General features: G+C 29.6%; 4 protein-coding genes across 5 annotated transcripts; 3 read left to right on the top strand and 1 right to left on the bottom strand.

Annotated features, from left to right (window-relative positions):
• Positions 1-85: 85 nt before the first annotated feature.
• LOC124535686 (N-alpha-acetyltransferase 20) lies at positions 86-1,368 on the top strand. Its single transcript, XM_047111994.1, has 5 exons — positions 86-333; positions 414-529; positions 681-810; positions 1,010-1,146; positions 1,239-1,368. Exons 1-5 carry the CDS (start codon positions 281-283, stop codon positions 1,322-1,324), a joined length of 522 nt encoding a protein of 173 aa, XP_046967950.1. The 5' UTR covers positions 86-280; the 3' UTR covers positions 1,325-1,368.
• Positions 1,369-1,409: 41 nt separating this feature from the next.
• LOC124535684 (protein crooked neck) lies at positions 1,410-4,145 on the bottom strand. Its single transcript, XM_047111992.1, has 5 exons — positions 3,879-4,145; positions 3,594-3,779; positions 3,401-3,516; positions 3,155-3,311; positions 1,410-3,059 (listed from the first exon to the last, which is right to left on the bottom strand). Exons 1-5 carry the CDS (start codon positions 3,915-3,917, stop codon positions 1,449-1,451), a joined length of 2,109 nt encoding a protein of 702 aa, XP_046967948.1. The 5' UTR covers positions 3,918-4,145; the 3' UTR covers positions 1,410-1,448.
• Positions 4,146-5,047: 902 nt separating this feature from the next.
• LOC124535685 (mitochondrial ribonuclease P catalytic subunit) lies at positions 5,048-8,264 on the top strand. The gene is made up of 5 exons (XM_047111993.1): positions 5,048-5,152; positions 5,291-6,080; positions 6,323-6,703; positions 7,518-7,707; positions 7,957-8,264. Exons 1-5 carry the CDS (start codon positions 5,092-5,094, stop codon positions 8,107-8,109), a joined length of 1,575 nt encoding a protein of 524 aa, XP_046967949.1. The 5' UTR covers positions 5,048-5,091; the 3' UTR covers positions 8,110-8,264.
• Positions 8,265-8,429: 165 nt separating this feature from the next.
• On the top strand, positions 8,430-12,345 carry LOC124535852. Of its 2 annotated transcripts, none has more exons than XM_047112242.1 (5): positions 8,430-8,623; positions 9,318-9,495; positions 10,751-10,895; positions 11,422-11,533; positions 12,164-12,345. In XM_047112242.1, exons 1-5 carry the CDS (start codon positions 8,521-8,523, stop codon positions 12,340-12,342), a joined length of 717 nt encoding a protein of 238 aa, XP_046968198.1. In that variant the 5' UTR covers positions 8,430-8,520; the 3' UTR covers positions 12,343-12,345. The 2 variants fall into 2 exon arrangements, with proteins under 2 accessions (XP_046968198.1, XP_046968197.1); XM_047112241.1 differs by having other exon boundaries at positions 9,315-9,495.
• Positions 12,346-13,784: the final 1,439 nt, after the last annotated feature.

Here is a 13,784-nt window from a genome sequence, read left to right as displayed (position 1 = left end):
AATTAAATAAAACTGTCATTCTAATATAAAATATTAATTTGTGCTACAGTTCATTTTTGTGTTGGCACTTCAGCACTTGATATTAACTTGGCTGCTGCTAATCTAATATAATTTGTTAGTCTGTGTATTTCGTGTAGAAAAAAAAAAAACAAATTGTCTCTGTTTAAATTTTAAACAAGACTATATACATTAATAGGTTAAAAAAATTAAACTTTTATGACTAAAAAATACTTTTAGAAATATTAAAACGCCTAAATTTGATTTTGAAAAATCTCTCGAGATGACGACAATTAGGCCATTTACATGTGAAGATATGTTGCATTTTAACAAGGTGTCGGTAATAATGTCAATATTATTAGACCAATGTTAAGGTAAAATCATGTTGATTTATATGATATAATTTATTTTTTTAGGAACCTTGACCCTTTAACGGAGACTTATGGCCTTTCTTTTTATACCCAATATTTAGCACACTGGCCTGAATTTTTCCTAGTTGCAGAATCGCCCAGCGGAGAAATAATGGGATACAGTAAGGATTATTAAATATATTGCATTATCTTAGAAGATTGACCATTGCAGCTGAATCTTAGATTTTTATAATACAATTTCAATCATAATAATACATATGTCTTTTAAAGACCTTTAATTATAGACAATTTTATAACTTAATTTATTTTTAGTAATGGGAAAAGCAGAAGGTCATGGGGAGAATTGGCATGGTCATGTTACTGCCTTGACAGTCAGCCCAGATTATAGACGATTAGGCATAGCAGCTACATTGATGAATATATTAGAAGAGGTGTCTGAAAAGTAAGATTACTAGTACCTATAAATGTTGGCTAATGTATTCAAAGTTATTGTAATTATAATACTAGAAATAAGATTGTTTGTATTACTATTATCTATATTTATTGCAAAGTCTACTTTAGAATAATATGTTACTTGAGGGACATTGAAAATTGAAGTATTTGCTTTTACATATTAATTTTAAGAAATGTATTTATTCCAGGAAAAAAGCTTATTTTGTTGATTTATTTGTAAGAGTAAGCAATAAAGTGGCAATAAATATGTACAAGAACTTGGGTTACATAGTTTATAGAACGGTACTGGAATACTATTCAGGGGACCCCGATGAAGATGCATATGGTACTAACAATTTTACTACAAATTATTTTATTAAAAATTTTGTACATTTTTATAAATATTAGATTAATTATATTGTTGTTTACATTTTTCAGATATGAGAAAAGCATGTTCAAGAGATATAAATAAGAAATCAGTTGTACCTTTAACTCATCCTGTACGGCCTGAAGATGTTGATTGATTTACTTTAAAATAAAAACAAATAAATATTTTGCTTAATATTAATATTTGTTTTATTCAATATTATAGAAAGTCAAAAAATGAAAATCAGTCAATTTCAATTTTATTACATTTAAAATCACAATTTATGACTCATTTTCAGTGTTGTTCTCATTGTCTTCTATGGGGGTATGAGGTGAGTTTTCTTTTTCCTCTTCTTCTTCCTTATCATTTGATTCTGAGTTTTCTGGGAGCACTTGTTTTTTTCGCCATTGTTTTGCAGCTGCTAGAAGTTTCAAGTTAGGTCTGACCATTTCATCTTCAGGGAAAATGTAATCAAATACTTCCTCCCATCCCTCTTCCACACCACCCTCACTGACAACCTTCTGTCTCTTTTTCACTCTTCTAGGCATTTTAGCTAAAACTTTTTCAATTTTTTCAGCATCTCCTGCTTCTGTTTCAAAATCTTTCCATGCTTCTAGCAGAAGAACTCTGGATTCCTTCTCACCAGCACTTCTAAGACTGTCATTTGCTCTCTCATATACACGACGTGCTAAATCAATGTTTATATTATCTGCATTTTCAGAATTTAATTCAAATTTAGCATAAGAGAGCCATACTTTCACATGAACAGTTCTCTCTAACAGTCTTTCATAAAGATGTCTTGCTTTGTCTGTTTCACCTTGAGAAACTTCAAAATCAATGTAACTTTTCCACAATAATTCAGGCATATCAAGCCTTGGCTGTTTTACTGCAATCTCATAAATTGCTCTTGCTCTGTCTATATCACCGAGTAAAGTTTCTAGTTCTGCAAATTTTATCCATGTAACACAATTTTCAGGACCATATTCCAGGAATTTCTGATACAGAATTCTGCATCTATCAAATTCTCTCAGTTGAATTTCTAGGTCAATATAACCTCTGTAAAGTTTATCCCTTGGACAGATTCCAAGTGCCATTCCTAATGTTTTTCTGGCTTGCTTTAAATATTTGCATCTAACTTCAAATTGAGCATACATCAACCAAATTTTAGAAAATGTAAATATTTTATGTGGTATCAATTCTAAGCAAGTTTTATAAACTTGTCTTGCACGATCTATATCTTCAGCTTCTAATTCTTCATATAAGGCATAATTAATCCATAAGTATATGTATCTTCTCCAGAATTGTTTATCTTTTGATGGTGGAACATTTGCAATAGCTCTCTCGTATGTGTCCCTTATGTCATCCACATTTCCTTCGTTTTCAACAAGTCTAATGTAATCAAACCAGGCATCATAGTTAGTAGGATTTTCTATTACCTCTTGTTCATACATATATTTTCTTTTATTAACAATAACATCCTCAATGCCAGATCTATCACCATATTTTTTCTCATGTATTGTATAAGCCTTGTACAATTCTTTGTTTCTGTCCTTAGGAATATGATCAAGAGCATATTTGTAAATAACTCTAGCCCTATCATGCTCTTTTTGATTCTCTTCAAACTTTGCAAAGGCTATAAAAAGTCTCTCATCTAATTCTTCATCTCCAAAGAATTCAACAGCTCTCTCATAAATTTTCCTTGCACTATTTATAAAACCATGGTTTTCTTCAAATCTTGCATATTTAATCCAATGTTTAACATCAGGATGTACCATAACAAATCTTTCATATATCTGCCTAGCTCTGTCTAGCTCTTTATACCTTAGTTCAAAATTAATATATGTTTGCCAAGCTTGTTCATCTGGTTGCCATTCCATCCAGCGCTCAAAAACCTATGAAATAATAAATTTAATATATTTATTTAATAATTATTCATAACATATAAAAATATGTAATAAGTGCAATATCAATCAATTAATAGACATACTTGTCTTGCTCCAGCAACATTCTCTAACATTTCCTCCATGTAAGTATATTTGTACCAAAACTGGGACACTCTTGGCAGTATCGTCACTGCTCTGTCCCATAAATTCCGAGAATGATTTACTTGTCTATTTCGCATTTCCATTTCTGTATACTTTAGCCTGAGAATTAAAATATAATAATAAATATAAAATAATGCAACTGTTTAATATAGTTATATACATATATTTATAATGAGACTATTTATTACCATAAGGTAACATTTCTGTGGTCCACATCCAAAGCTCTTTCATAGATTGAACGAGCTCTCTGAACTTGTTTTTGTGATTCCTCCCACTGAGCATATTTGAGCCAATTTCCTATAACCTGCATTCAGATAAACAACATTAAGTTCATATTTATTATATTTGAAAAATTAAAACCATTTCATAAATAGTATATACAAGTCTGTTCTTGCGAATGTTATCCTCAAATGCTTTTCGTTTACGATGTTGGTAATCCCTTAGTTCTTCTGGATCAGATATCTTCTGTTTTGGCGGCGGGGGTAAAATTTCTAAATCTCTCTCTTTAGCTTCACGTAAAAGCTGTTCAGCTGTGATTTGAATTTCAGCAGGAGCTTTATTTTTAACCTAAAACAAAAAAAATGTATTTGATATTTGTTTTTATTTTATGAATATATATGAATTACTACAACAATTATAAAATCCACAGTACAAAGATAAATTTACCTTAGCCACCTTGGGCATTTTTGTAGTTTTTCCGTCCATTTCTGTTATTATTTAGATAACCTGAACAGTAAATATCTTATAAATCAAGTAAAAATATATATTTTGTTTTAAAAACTGAAATATAGTTTGTAAAAACTATTGTTGGTTCAAACAAAGCTAACATAAACGAATAAAATATATGCGCTTGTATTTGTATTTGTAAATGTGTTGTATGTAAAAATAGGGAGAAACTCTTAAAAAGCTTGACACTGACAGTTTAGCTTTAGTTCATATTGATCAATGATCATATTTATGACGCTACAAACCATAGAGTTTACAATCACCAAGTTGAAATAGAGTTAAAGGAAATCAATATACGGTTCAATCAATTCCCTTTTTGTTCATAAAAAAATAACGTTTTTAAATAACTTTATATTTTGAGGAATGAGATGATTTTATATGCTAAATATATATGTTATATCCAAAATAATAATTCAATAGGTTATAATGAAATACTTTTGATTAATTTTTATCAAGCATTATTGTTGTTCATCATGTCACTCAATGGTGTTTACTACAGTAAACACAATGATGTTCTAGTATTCATTCATTCATTAGAATATCATTGAGTAAACAGATATGTTATTAACGAAGACTAGTGAAGACTAGAAAACGTCCTAATTGGGACGTCTGTCTTTAGTTGTTTTACGTAGTAATACGTTATAATACATCGTAATTACGCAGTAATACGTTTTGCGTAATTAAAACATCTAGTTATCCCTTTTACTTATTGTTTTTATCAAGCTATCCTTTTTACTTTTAACGAAATGTAAAAATAAACTAAAATAAACGGTCCCCGGCGCGGCACACTTTTTTCTGTTGTTTAGTATGGATATAACATATCTGTTTATTAGAATATCATTGATGTCACTTAATTTTGTTACTTATCGAGTTGGTAGAGGGAAATCAATTTTTCAAACGAAATAATTAAATAACGTCTTCCCACCAAGAGAGTTTTTTTACGTGTAAACTGGTGTAGTATTTTTTCATTGTTATAAATAATTTTGAAATTTTAATTTAATCTACATTTTGAATTATATCAAGTTGTCTATTATTTCGTATTATTTTATCTATGCTAATAACCTCCAAATTCAAATATAAACACTAAACACTTATAAAAAATATATATTAAGGTGTGTTATTTTGTTATGATTTTGATTGAATTCTAAGAAAAATGAGTATTATTTATAAAAATTTGATGTTATTTCGTAAAGGCTTTCAATTAAAAAAATCATGTAAGTTCTTTCCTCCTAGTCCTTTATTATTATAAACTGAATATATTAAATAATATTGTCTTATTTATATTTTATTTGTTAAGTATTAGGTATTTATCTTATTTATTAATTAACTTTAATATCGTTTTATCCTTATAGATGTCAATTTTGCATCACGGTTTACAAATCAACCACTTTTTAATCATAATGAACAAATGGAAATTCTGAAGAAGATATCAGGAAACACAAATTGTGATTGGACTGAATTAAAAAATAATGTGTTATGCAAACAGGGTGTCTTGAACCAGAAAAATATTGATGCTGTTATATTAAAAGTCTTGGTTACTAATAAAAAATTTGATATAGCTTTATCTTTTGCTAATTATTTAAAATCCTCTAAAAAAGAATTATCATTAGGTGCAATGAATGGTCTTTTAAACCTATATTACGAATACGCAAAAAATAATGAATTGTCTAATGAAGCAAAAAAGTTTATTTTAGATGCATACAACAGTTTGTATGATAAATACAAAGTGCTAGATACTTCTACTTGTGAAAAATTGCTACACGCACTTTGTTCCATAAATGAGTGGAAAAAATGTATGAAAGTCTTAGACGATATTAATTTAACTGGAACTCCAAGTCATTCAGCATATAGTTTTTTAGTAGCTACATTATTTAAAAATAATAAAAGAACTGAAGCTTTAAAATTAAGTGAAAAATGTACACAAGACAATAGACCACTACAAGATATTGCCTTTGATGAATGGATTAAGTATATATTTAGAAAATATAAGGATAAGGAAATTTTATTAAAATATCTAAATGAATTGTGTCTTTACATATCGAACAATACTGCAGTTGTATCTGTTGTTACTGCACAGAAGTTGAAAGAGTCATTCGAATATATAAATTGGGAAGGAAACATGACAGAAATAAACCAACACAGGTGTGTAAAACTTGTTGCACTTAATATGTGATATATTTTGGTTAATATAATAAATAAAATCTACCGTGTAGTCAAAACTGCAATAATTTTCAACCTAGTTTGAAATAGCTATGTTCCTCTAAAATTGAAATTTTTTAATGTTCTCACATGCTATATTTATGTGATTAATATTAAGAAGACAAGATATAGTATCTCATTTTACTTAATTGATTAATTGTAAAATATTTTTTTTATTTTTTCAGTGGTAAGTGTAAAACCTGTAATGAAACATTAGACTGTCTGAAATTATCCGAAGAAGAATTTAGTATGTTACAGAAAAATGTTAAAGATAAATTAATAGTTGGTTCAGATCTGTTCCTGAAAACTTCACCTGATGAATTGAAAAGATTTTTAAATTTCGTTGAGAAAACTGCTCCATATGATGTAGTCTTAGATGCTTTAAATATTGCTTATACTGTTGGTAAAAGTGATATCAGTGAAAGAATAAGAGTTATTGGAACCGTTATAGATTATTTTGCACAGAAAAAAATGAGGATACTTCTTCTTGGTAGAAGACACATGCTAAAATGGAGAAAGTTCAATTTTATAATAAGAAATACTGAAAGTTTCTTTATTGATAATATGTAAGTTCAATTTATGGTCTGAATTCATCAAGATGCAATGCAATATTTTTCTAAATTTGTACCATCATACAAGAAAAGTAAAACTAACCAACCTTTATTACATTAGTATGCATTGCTGTAAGTATTACAGAAATGTAAAAATACAGTTCTACGTAGTATGAAACAAAAAGGCTTCACATTGTCTGTTTATATGTATGCTTAAATCTTTCAAACTATGCGTTGGATTTTGATGCATTTTTTTTCAAGAGGAAAGTTTATATGTATTATAAATGAATAATATAACAGATATAACTAATAAATTTATGTGAAGCCACTGCCAGATATTTTATAAAAAAAAAAAATTAATTTCACAATATATTTTTATTAGTAACAGTACTCATTCTGTAAATTTAAAACATGCTTAAAATATAGAGTTGTGACTTTGTTGATTGTTTCATAGTGATTGGTTATATTTACATAAAATGTAAAATTTTGCACTTTCTAGCCTAAAAAATTTTTTAAATATGTAATGTACCTCAAGAAGAGGAAATTTCCATAGGCTTTTTTGAAAGGTATTCTGGCTAATTTTAAGAGACAATCATATGAATTTTTATAAGTACTTTGATTTAAATAATAATGTTCATAGAATTAATTGTTTATAATATCAATTGGTTGTCTATGAATAATTTTATGCATATTTATTGATTAATTTTTATGAAAACCATAATAAACAAAAATTTTCTAATTATGAATTTCCAAGAGGTTTAGAAGGCTTTAAACATGTTTTAATTAATTTTTATTTAATTTTAAACATTTTATCATTTTAATATTTCAGTTCACAGGATGACCCCTATTTTATAACAGCAGCGATTTTAAGCGGCGCTCATACAGATATAGTATCGCGGGATTTGCTACGAGGTCATAGGTTTCTGATGAAACAGGACCAGTTGAAACAATTGTTTCAGAGGTGGCAGTGGCAGCACCAGTGGATGGTATTTGTGCCTTCATATAAACCAGTGATTCAGGTAATTCAAGAAACTAAGATTGTGTCAACTTATATATTAATTCTTTGTTAACAGTATCTTATATATTTAAATTTTCCTGACACAATTTCGGAACAGATTTCTAATTTCTAGCTTTTTGTTTGTTGTTAAAAATCATGATTTTACTTGTATAATAAAGTCAATATTATATTTAGAACTATTTTTAGAACGTTTTAATTTTCGGCAAAATTTCAAATTATAAAATTTATTACTCGTTTTTTTTTATTCTAGGCACCTTTAAAGTTTACACCTATTGCACAGAAAAATAAGAATGGTTGGCATTTACCATATATTTCGGACAAAACAACAAATTTCGGACAAGTAAATAATGGAATTCCGGATTGTTCATCTTGGCTCTGCTTAAGACAAAAATCTATTAATTAATTAATTTAGTTTATTTTGTTTAGTAATATTTGTTGTTAATGAATTTTGTATATTAGGAGTGTATTTGAAAGCGTAATTGCTTAAGTTTTCTAATAACGATGTTGCATCGTTTATAAATGTTTACAGATGAAATAAACTTTTTGTAAAAGTTTTTATTTTTATTCTTTAATTTTTTACCTTAAATTTGCTATGCAATATGTCTACATATTTTGTATGTTCATCAATTCGTGAACATTAAATAGAAATGAGGTTAATCATAAATAAAAAGCCTGTTTTCTATTTTTAAAAATAAATTAACGACACATCATCGTAAAGTCATATGCATTAGGCAATAGATATTTTTATAATTATTTAAATAAATACCATAAGTTAATTGAAAAAGTAAATTATCAGTGATATAAAGCAGTTAAAATGCCTAAGAATAAGCAAGATCTACCTAGACAGTCATCGAGAATGGATAGTCTTAATTCCAAGTCTGATCAAAATGTTAAGGTTCTGAAAGATGTTACTCCTGGTAAATATGATTATAGAAATGGTAGTGATAGCCCGTCTGTTACTGTTACTCTGTCGGTCAAAATCATTTTTTGCATTCGGAGCTCGTTCTGCCGAAGTTGTTCAATTATTGTGGATTGTATTTCTCTTATTTTTTTTTTAAATTAACAGTCCATGTTATATACATATATATACCTATAAGTACTCATAAATCCATTTATACGATTTATCGCTATGGCACCGCTTGTGGCAGTGGTAGCTGAGTAAACTTGAGTCTAGGTCGCGGTTTCATTTTATTCTTATAATTCATCAACACAAGATGTTTAAGTGATGATAGACCAAATAAAAATTTCACCTAAGTTTATAGCGAAAAGATAGCTAAAATTTAACATGGCCTATTAATAATTTTAAATATATCTAAAAAATATCAACACAAAGAGATGTTTTTCATGCACGATTATGTTAATCATAAAAACCGTGGACATTGTACCTACTTGTTGATGGCATACCAGGCAGGATGATTTTAAATTTAATTGTAATTTAATTAATATAAACTCCGTATTTAAAATGGTGTTAAATTCAATACTATAACATTGATTCAAAAGTAAGTTCGGAATAGCAAATATGATGCTGCTGTATACAAGAAAAAAAAAACAACTGAATTGATTTACTTCCTATATTTCTCAAAGTGTTTCAAAGCAGGATAATTTTAGCAGAGTCTCCAACGAAAAAAGCGGCACGCATTCGGCGTAACATGGAGCGGGTTGAGATGCTTGCACGACCGACGGCTCGACGACTACGTTGTCTTTGGGATGAAAAATGTGCTATACTACCTCGTGAGAGAAGGGATAAAATTAAGAGCGCACTAGAAGAAGATTACTTCCTCAGTCCAGAGTAAGAAATTATATACTGCTATCCAGAAACCATTTAATTATATTCTAATTTATAGCGTCGTGCATCACCAGCGAAGAATATCGAAATACTACTTAATACGTAATTAACTACCTTGTATCCGCTTCACCGGTTATAAATTACGCATAGGCTAAGTTTATTAAGATTAAATAATAAAAAAAAAATATATATATATATTCTAGCTGTTTCCGTTTGTTGTGTAACAGCCGTTCAAAACTCACTTTGATATTTATAATACTATAAAGAAGTAGGTTAACGTAGAAAAACAAAAACATTCTTTCGCTATATTTTTAACATAAACCAAGCCACTGGTTGGTCATAAACGTTTGGTTTCGTGGTTTATAGGCTACATCATTTTAATTTAGGTATGTTTGGGCTTTATATGATCTTAGAATAAGATAGTATGCAAAACGCGGAACAATATAATGAATATGAAGGAACACGAGCGAATTAGTAGTTAATAATAATTTGTTGATTACGTCAAAGACGAATTAAAAAAATCTACGTCATATCGCAATTAAATCTTCCTTAAGGAAACCTTAAATGTAATTTATGGTTTAAGTATTTATGTGATACTTGTATGATAGACCATTTAATAAAGGTTTTTTTGTTTATTAGAATAAAAAACTATTTTTTTAATGCCTAAAATATATGTATAAACAAGGATTATTATTTATTTAACTACGACTTCGCCTGCTAGCGTAGTCAAATAGGTTTTAGGCTCCAACGTCATCATCATAATTGTGGTCATATCCTTATCTCTTCTGATGTATGTAGAATGATAGAGATGGTCTGAGATATTTAAGTAAAAGTACAATAGGCTATTTGACTGGTTTTTAAAATTCATTTTATATTATTGAGTAGAGGTTAAGTAACCCAGTAAAAGTAAGTAGATTTTTTTATTTCTAATACATATTTGCCGAAAAATATCATTTTAAAAAATCCATCGTTAAAAAACGCGCCAAAACGCTACATGGTACATATAGTAGAAAAGCAAGGTTTACAAGAAAGTGAATTCATCATAAGCCCGGCCAAACAGGAGCGTTTTTTGTCTTGTGACAAACTTTTGAAAAAATGCATTTTTATTTATTGGTTTTTGAATAAATTAATTATTATTTTCAAGTTTCGTCAGTAAATAACCATTTGTAAACTCATAATATACACTGATTACAAAAATTCACAGTTTATTTTTCGTATTGTCAAATAGCCTATTGAATATGAGTTTTTTTCTTCATAGACAAACAGAGCAATATTTCCAAGCACTGAACGAGTCGTCCAAAATATGGTCCGGTCCGGGCGGAATGGTCAATCGTAAGGAGAACGTGGAGAGATCCCGCGAGTTGCGTCAAAGACAGAAGTGGCTTATTGATTTTAGCGCACAGGTTGTACTTGCTCATTAAACAAATAATATAAAGATTGAATACGTTCAACTACTTTAATGAGCTAAGTTGTTTTTTCTTATGATTGAAGTATGTTTGTTAGTAAAGTATAATTAAATATCAGTCAGCCCAATAAAGTATTTAAAATAATATTTAGGATGAGAATGAAAATGAGAAAAACATTTTTCACTAAGTTCGAGTCGTATTTGGTCGACTTATTTTGTAGGTATAAGTAATCATAACTTTTAGAAATTCGAAATGTCAATAGACTAATTAAAATTGGTATATTATCAATAAATAGTTTGGGTAGTAGTGTAAATAATGATAATAATATATTTTTATTAGCATATTCATACTCATAGAAAAGTAGAAAAATAGTAGATAGACTACATTATAATTGAAGGTTATTGCATTTTACAATTATTATTGTCTGGTTGTAGAAAATCATGTACATACATATTTAATGCTCAATGATAAATCACTTCAATGCCATAAACTAGATTCATTATATATTTAAATGTCTTCCTAGGTGGCGTACCGTCTCTGCGATTATATCGCTAAAGGACAAAAGGAAATGTTGGTTTCGAATAGATTGAGAAGTATTGCAGATGTTGTGTTAGAAAGGGTGGCCGAAATATTAGGTTAGTGTTAAGCACTATTAATCTCATATCTAGAGTATAATAAAGTAACTTACAGCTGTCTATTCGTTTAAATCTTTTATACTATGTAACGAATTAAAGCTGTGTTAATCGGTAAACAGCGATTTAAGAGAAAGGTTTAAGCGTATAATATATGCATATTATTGTAGAGAAAGGCCGAGAATTTCAATTTACTTAGCCAAACAAAAGATTCTTATTATTTCTTAAGTTTGTTCTTTAATATAATAGTTTTATATTGGCCCTTATATCAATTGGAGAATTTGTTTGTCTGAATGCGAAAAATCAGTTTTCATTAGATTAGATTAGACATACAACAAGTGATATTATAAAATCTATAATCATCACGCATAGGACATCACGGGATCGGATTACTTGTAATTAACGCGGTTGAAAATATGAAATAATACCACCGCTTAAGCCTTATTTTAAATATGGAAAAACATAGTAATAAAGACTACAAATAAGGTCTGTTGACAGTAATCTCAAAGATCTTGCTTTTACTTATTTTTGATTATGGCTTAATATTCCAGACAAGATTCTAATTACGCATGTTTGGATTCCCTCTTCAATTCTGTAGATTTTCTAAATTTACATTAGAGTATACTTGTACAGGAGAACCTAAGCCTTCCCGTACACATCCCGGCCGTCTCGCTCGTTTCATGGTCGCGATATCCGATCGCATCGCTGTTTGGATTGAAAACGCGGTGTATCGCGCTGATGCGGTAGAGCCTTGCGAATCTGGTGCTGATGAGCACATGCGTCTTGATACGGAAAAACCACTTATCACCTAATTATGTAAGGGTTTTTTAAAACAATTTCCTCTGCATTCCTGTTATAGAATTCCATAAATTGTAGTTTCAATGTAAGTAGTTTCATAGGACAATAAATTTATCGTACACAGCTTTATAATATGTACTAGAAATTAATAATTTATTATAATATATAATAATATAATAAAAATAAATACTCTTTATTGTACACCAATAATAAAAAACAGGGTAAATGGGTAACATGTTGAGTAGATGTACAAAGGCGGTCTTATCGCTACAGTAGCAATTTCTTCCAAACAACCTTTGGGCATAGGACTGAAAAAAAAATTGGAAGCGGTTTGGAGGCGTACAAGAGTTATAAATTAATTGACTAAAACATATTACATACGAATCAATATATATCAATATGGAAAAAATATATAAATATATAATAATAGATATAAATGAAATATATACATACATACACATGCATATACATACACATTAGGTATTTTTTTAAACAAGTATGGGATTGCGCTTTTCTAATGCGAATAGGAAGGGAGTTCCAAAGGCGTACCGCTTTTACTGTGAAGGAATTGGAATAGAAGGAAGATGAGTGAGAGGGGGTTTTTAAGGTAAGGGTATTATTGGATCGGAGGGAACGTTCGTGGGTATCACATAGGAACTCAAAGCGCTCTTTAAGGTAAAAAGGTGTGTCAGGATGAAAAAGTACACAGTAAAGTAAGGAAAGGATATGCGTATTCCTGCGAAAGCGAATTGGAAGCCACTTGAGCTTATTACGAAGTTCGGAGATGTGGTCATATTTGCGAAGACCACATATGAACCGAATGCAAAGATTTTGAAGGCGCTCAAGTTTATTTAATTGCTCCTCTTTAAGATCGAGAAAGCAAGTATCAGCATAGTCAAGAATGGGTAATAGGAGAGTTTGTGCCAATGCAATTTTAGTAGGCAATGGAAGAAAATACTGCAGCCGGCGAAGAGAGCCCATGGCTGCAAATAATTTCCTACTAAGCTCGCCTACCTGCGACGACCAAGAGAGATACCGGTCAAAGACGACGCCAAGGTTTTTTACATTATCGCTAAAATTAATAGTCGTGTTGTTAAATCTAACTGGTGGAACAAGTGACCAATCTATACGACAGACCATTTTGGGACTACCAATTATTATGACTTGACTTTTTGATGGGTTGATATTTAAACCAAAGGAGATACTCCATTTGTAAATGCCTTGCAAGTCATTGTTTAAGTTTGTTATGGCCGTTGGTAAGTCAGTTAGTTTTGTGTGAGAGTAAATTTGGAGATCGTCTGCATACAAGTGGTAGAAAGAAGAGATATATTGACTTATTGAATTGATAAAAATAGAAAACAGGAGGGGAGACGACACGCCACCTTGTCCCACAAGGTGGCGTGTTGTCTCCCGCCAGCAGTTACGTAAGACCAGTTTGAATATGAATCCTGGACAC

The sequence above is a fragment of the Vanessa cardui genome, chromosome 15 (genome assembly GCF_905220365.1).
Source record: "Vanessa cardui chromosome 15, ilVanCard2.1, whole genome shotgun sequence".
In the NCBI taxonomy this organism is placed as follows: Eukaryota; Metazoa; Arthropoda; class Insecta; order Lepidoptera; family Nymphalidae; genus Vanessa; species Vanessa cardui.
The sequence above is the reverse complement of the archived record's forward strand: the minus strand, read 5'-3'. Positions and strand labels throughout refer to the sequence as shown.

Excerpts from the sequence above, each read along its gene's own strand:
- LOC124535686 (XM_047111994.1), top strand. The coding sequence starts at position 281 with ATGACGACAATTAGGCCATTTACATGTGAAGATATGTTGCATTTTAAC. Across the intron at positions 334-413 it reads ATGTTGCATTTTAACAAGGT|GAACCTTGACCCTTTAACGG; the intron begins GTCGGTAATAAT and ends TTATTTTTTTAG. Across the intron at positions 811-1,009 it reads TTAGAAGAGGTGTCTGAAAA|GAAAAAAGCTTATTTTGTTG; the intron begins GTAAGATTACTA and ends TATTTATTCCAG.
- LOC124535684 (XM_047111992.1), bottom strand. The coding sequence starts at position 3,917 with ATGGACGGAAAAACTACAAAAATGCCCAAGGTGGCTAAG. Across the intron at positions 3,517-3,593 it reads ACATTCGCAAGAACAGACTT|GTTATAGGAAATTGGCTCAA; the intron begins GTATATACTATT and ends ATCTGAATGCAG. Across the intron at positions 3,312-3,400 it reads CACAGAAATGTTACCTTATG|GCTAAAGTATACAGAAATGG; the intron begins GTAATAAATAGT and ends TTTAATTCTCAG.
- LOC124535685 (XM_047111993.1), top strand. The coding sequence starts at position 5,092 with ATGAGTATTATTTATAAAAATTTGATGTTATTTCGTAAAGGCTTTCAA. Across the intron at positions 5,153-5,290 it reads CTTTCAATTAAAAAAATCAT|ATGTCAATTTTGCATCACGG; the intron begins GTAAGTTCTTTC and ends TTATCCTTATAG. Across the intron at positions 7,708-7,956 it reads CATATAAACCAGTGATTCAG|GCACCTTTAAAGTTTACACC; the intron begins GTAATTCAAGAA and ends TTTTTATTCTAG.
- LOC124535852 (XM_047112241.1), top strand. The coding sequence starts at position 8,521 with ATGCCTAAGAATAAGCAAGATCTACCTAGACAGTCATCGAGAATGGAT. Across the intron at positions 9,496-10,750 it reads GATTACTTCCTCAGTCCAGA|ACAAACAGAGCAATATTTCC; the intron begins GTAAGAAATTAT and ends TTTTCTTCATAG. Across the intron at positions 11,534-12,163 it reads AAGGGTGGCCGAAATATTAG|GAGAACCTAAGCCTTCCCGT; the intron begins GTTAGTGTTAAG and ends ATACTTGTACAG.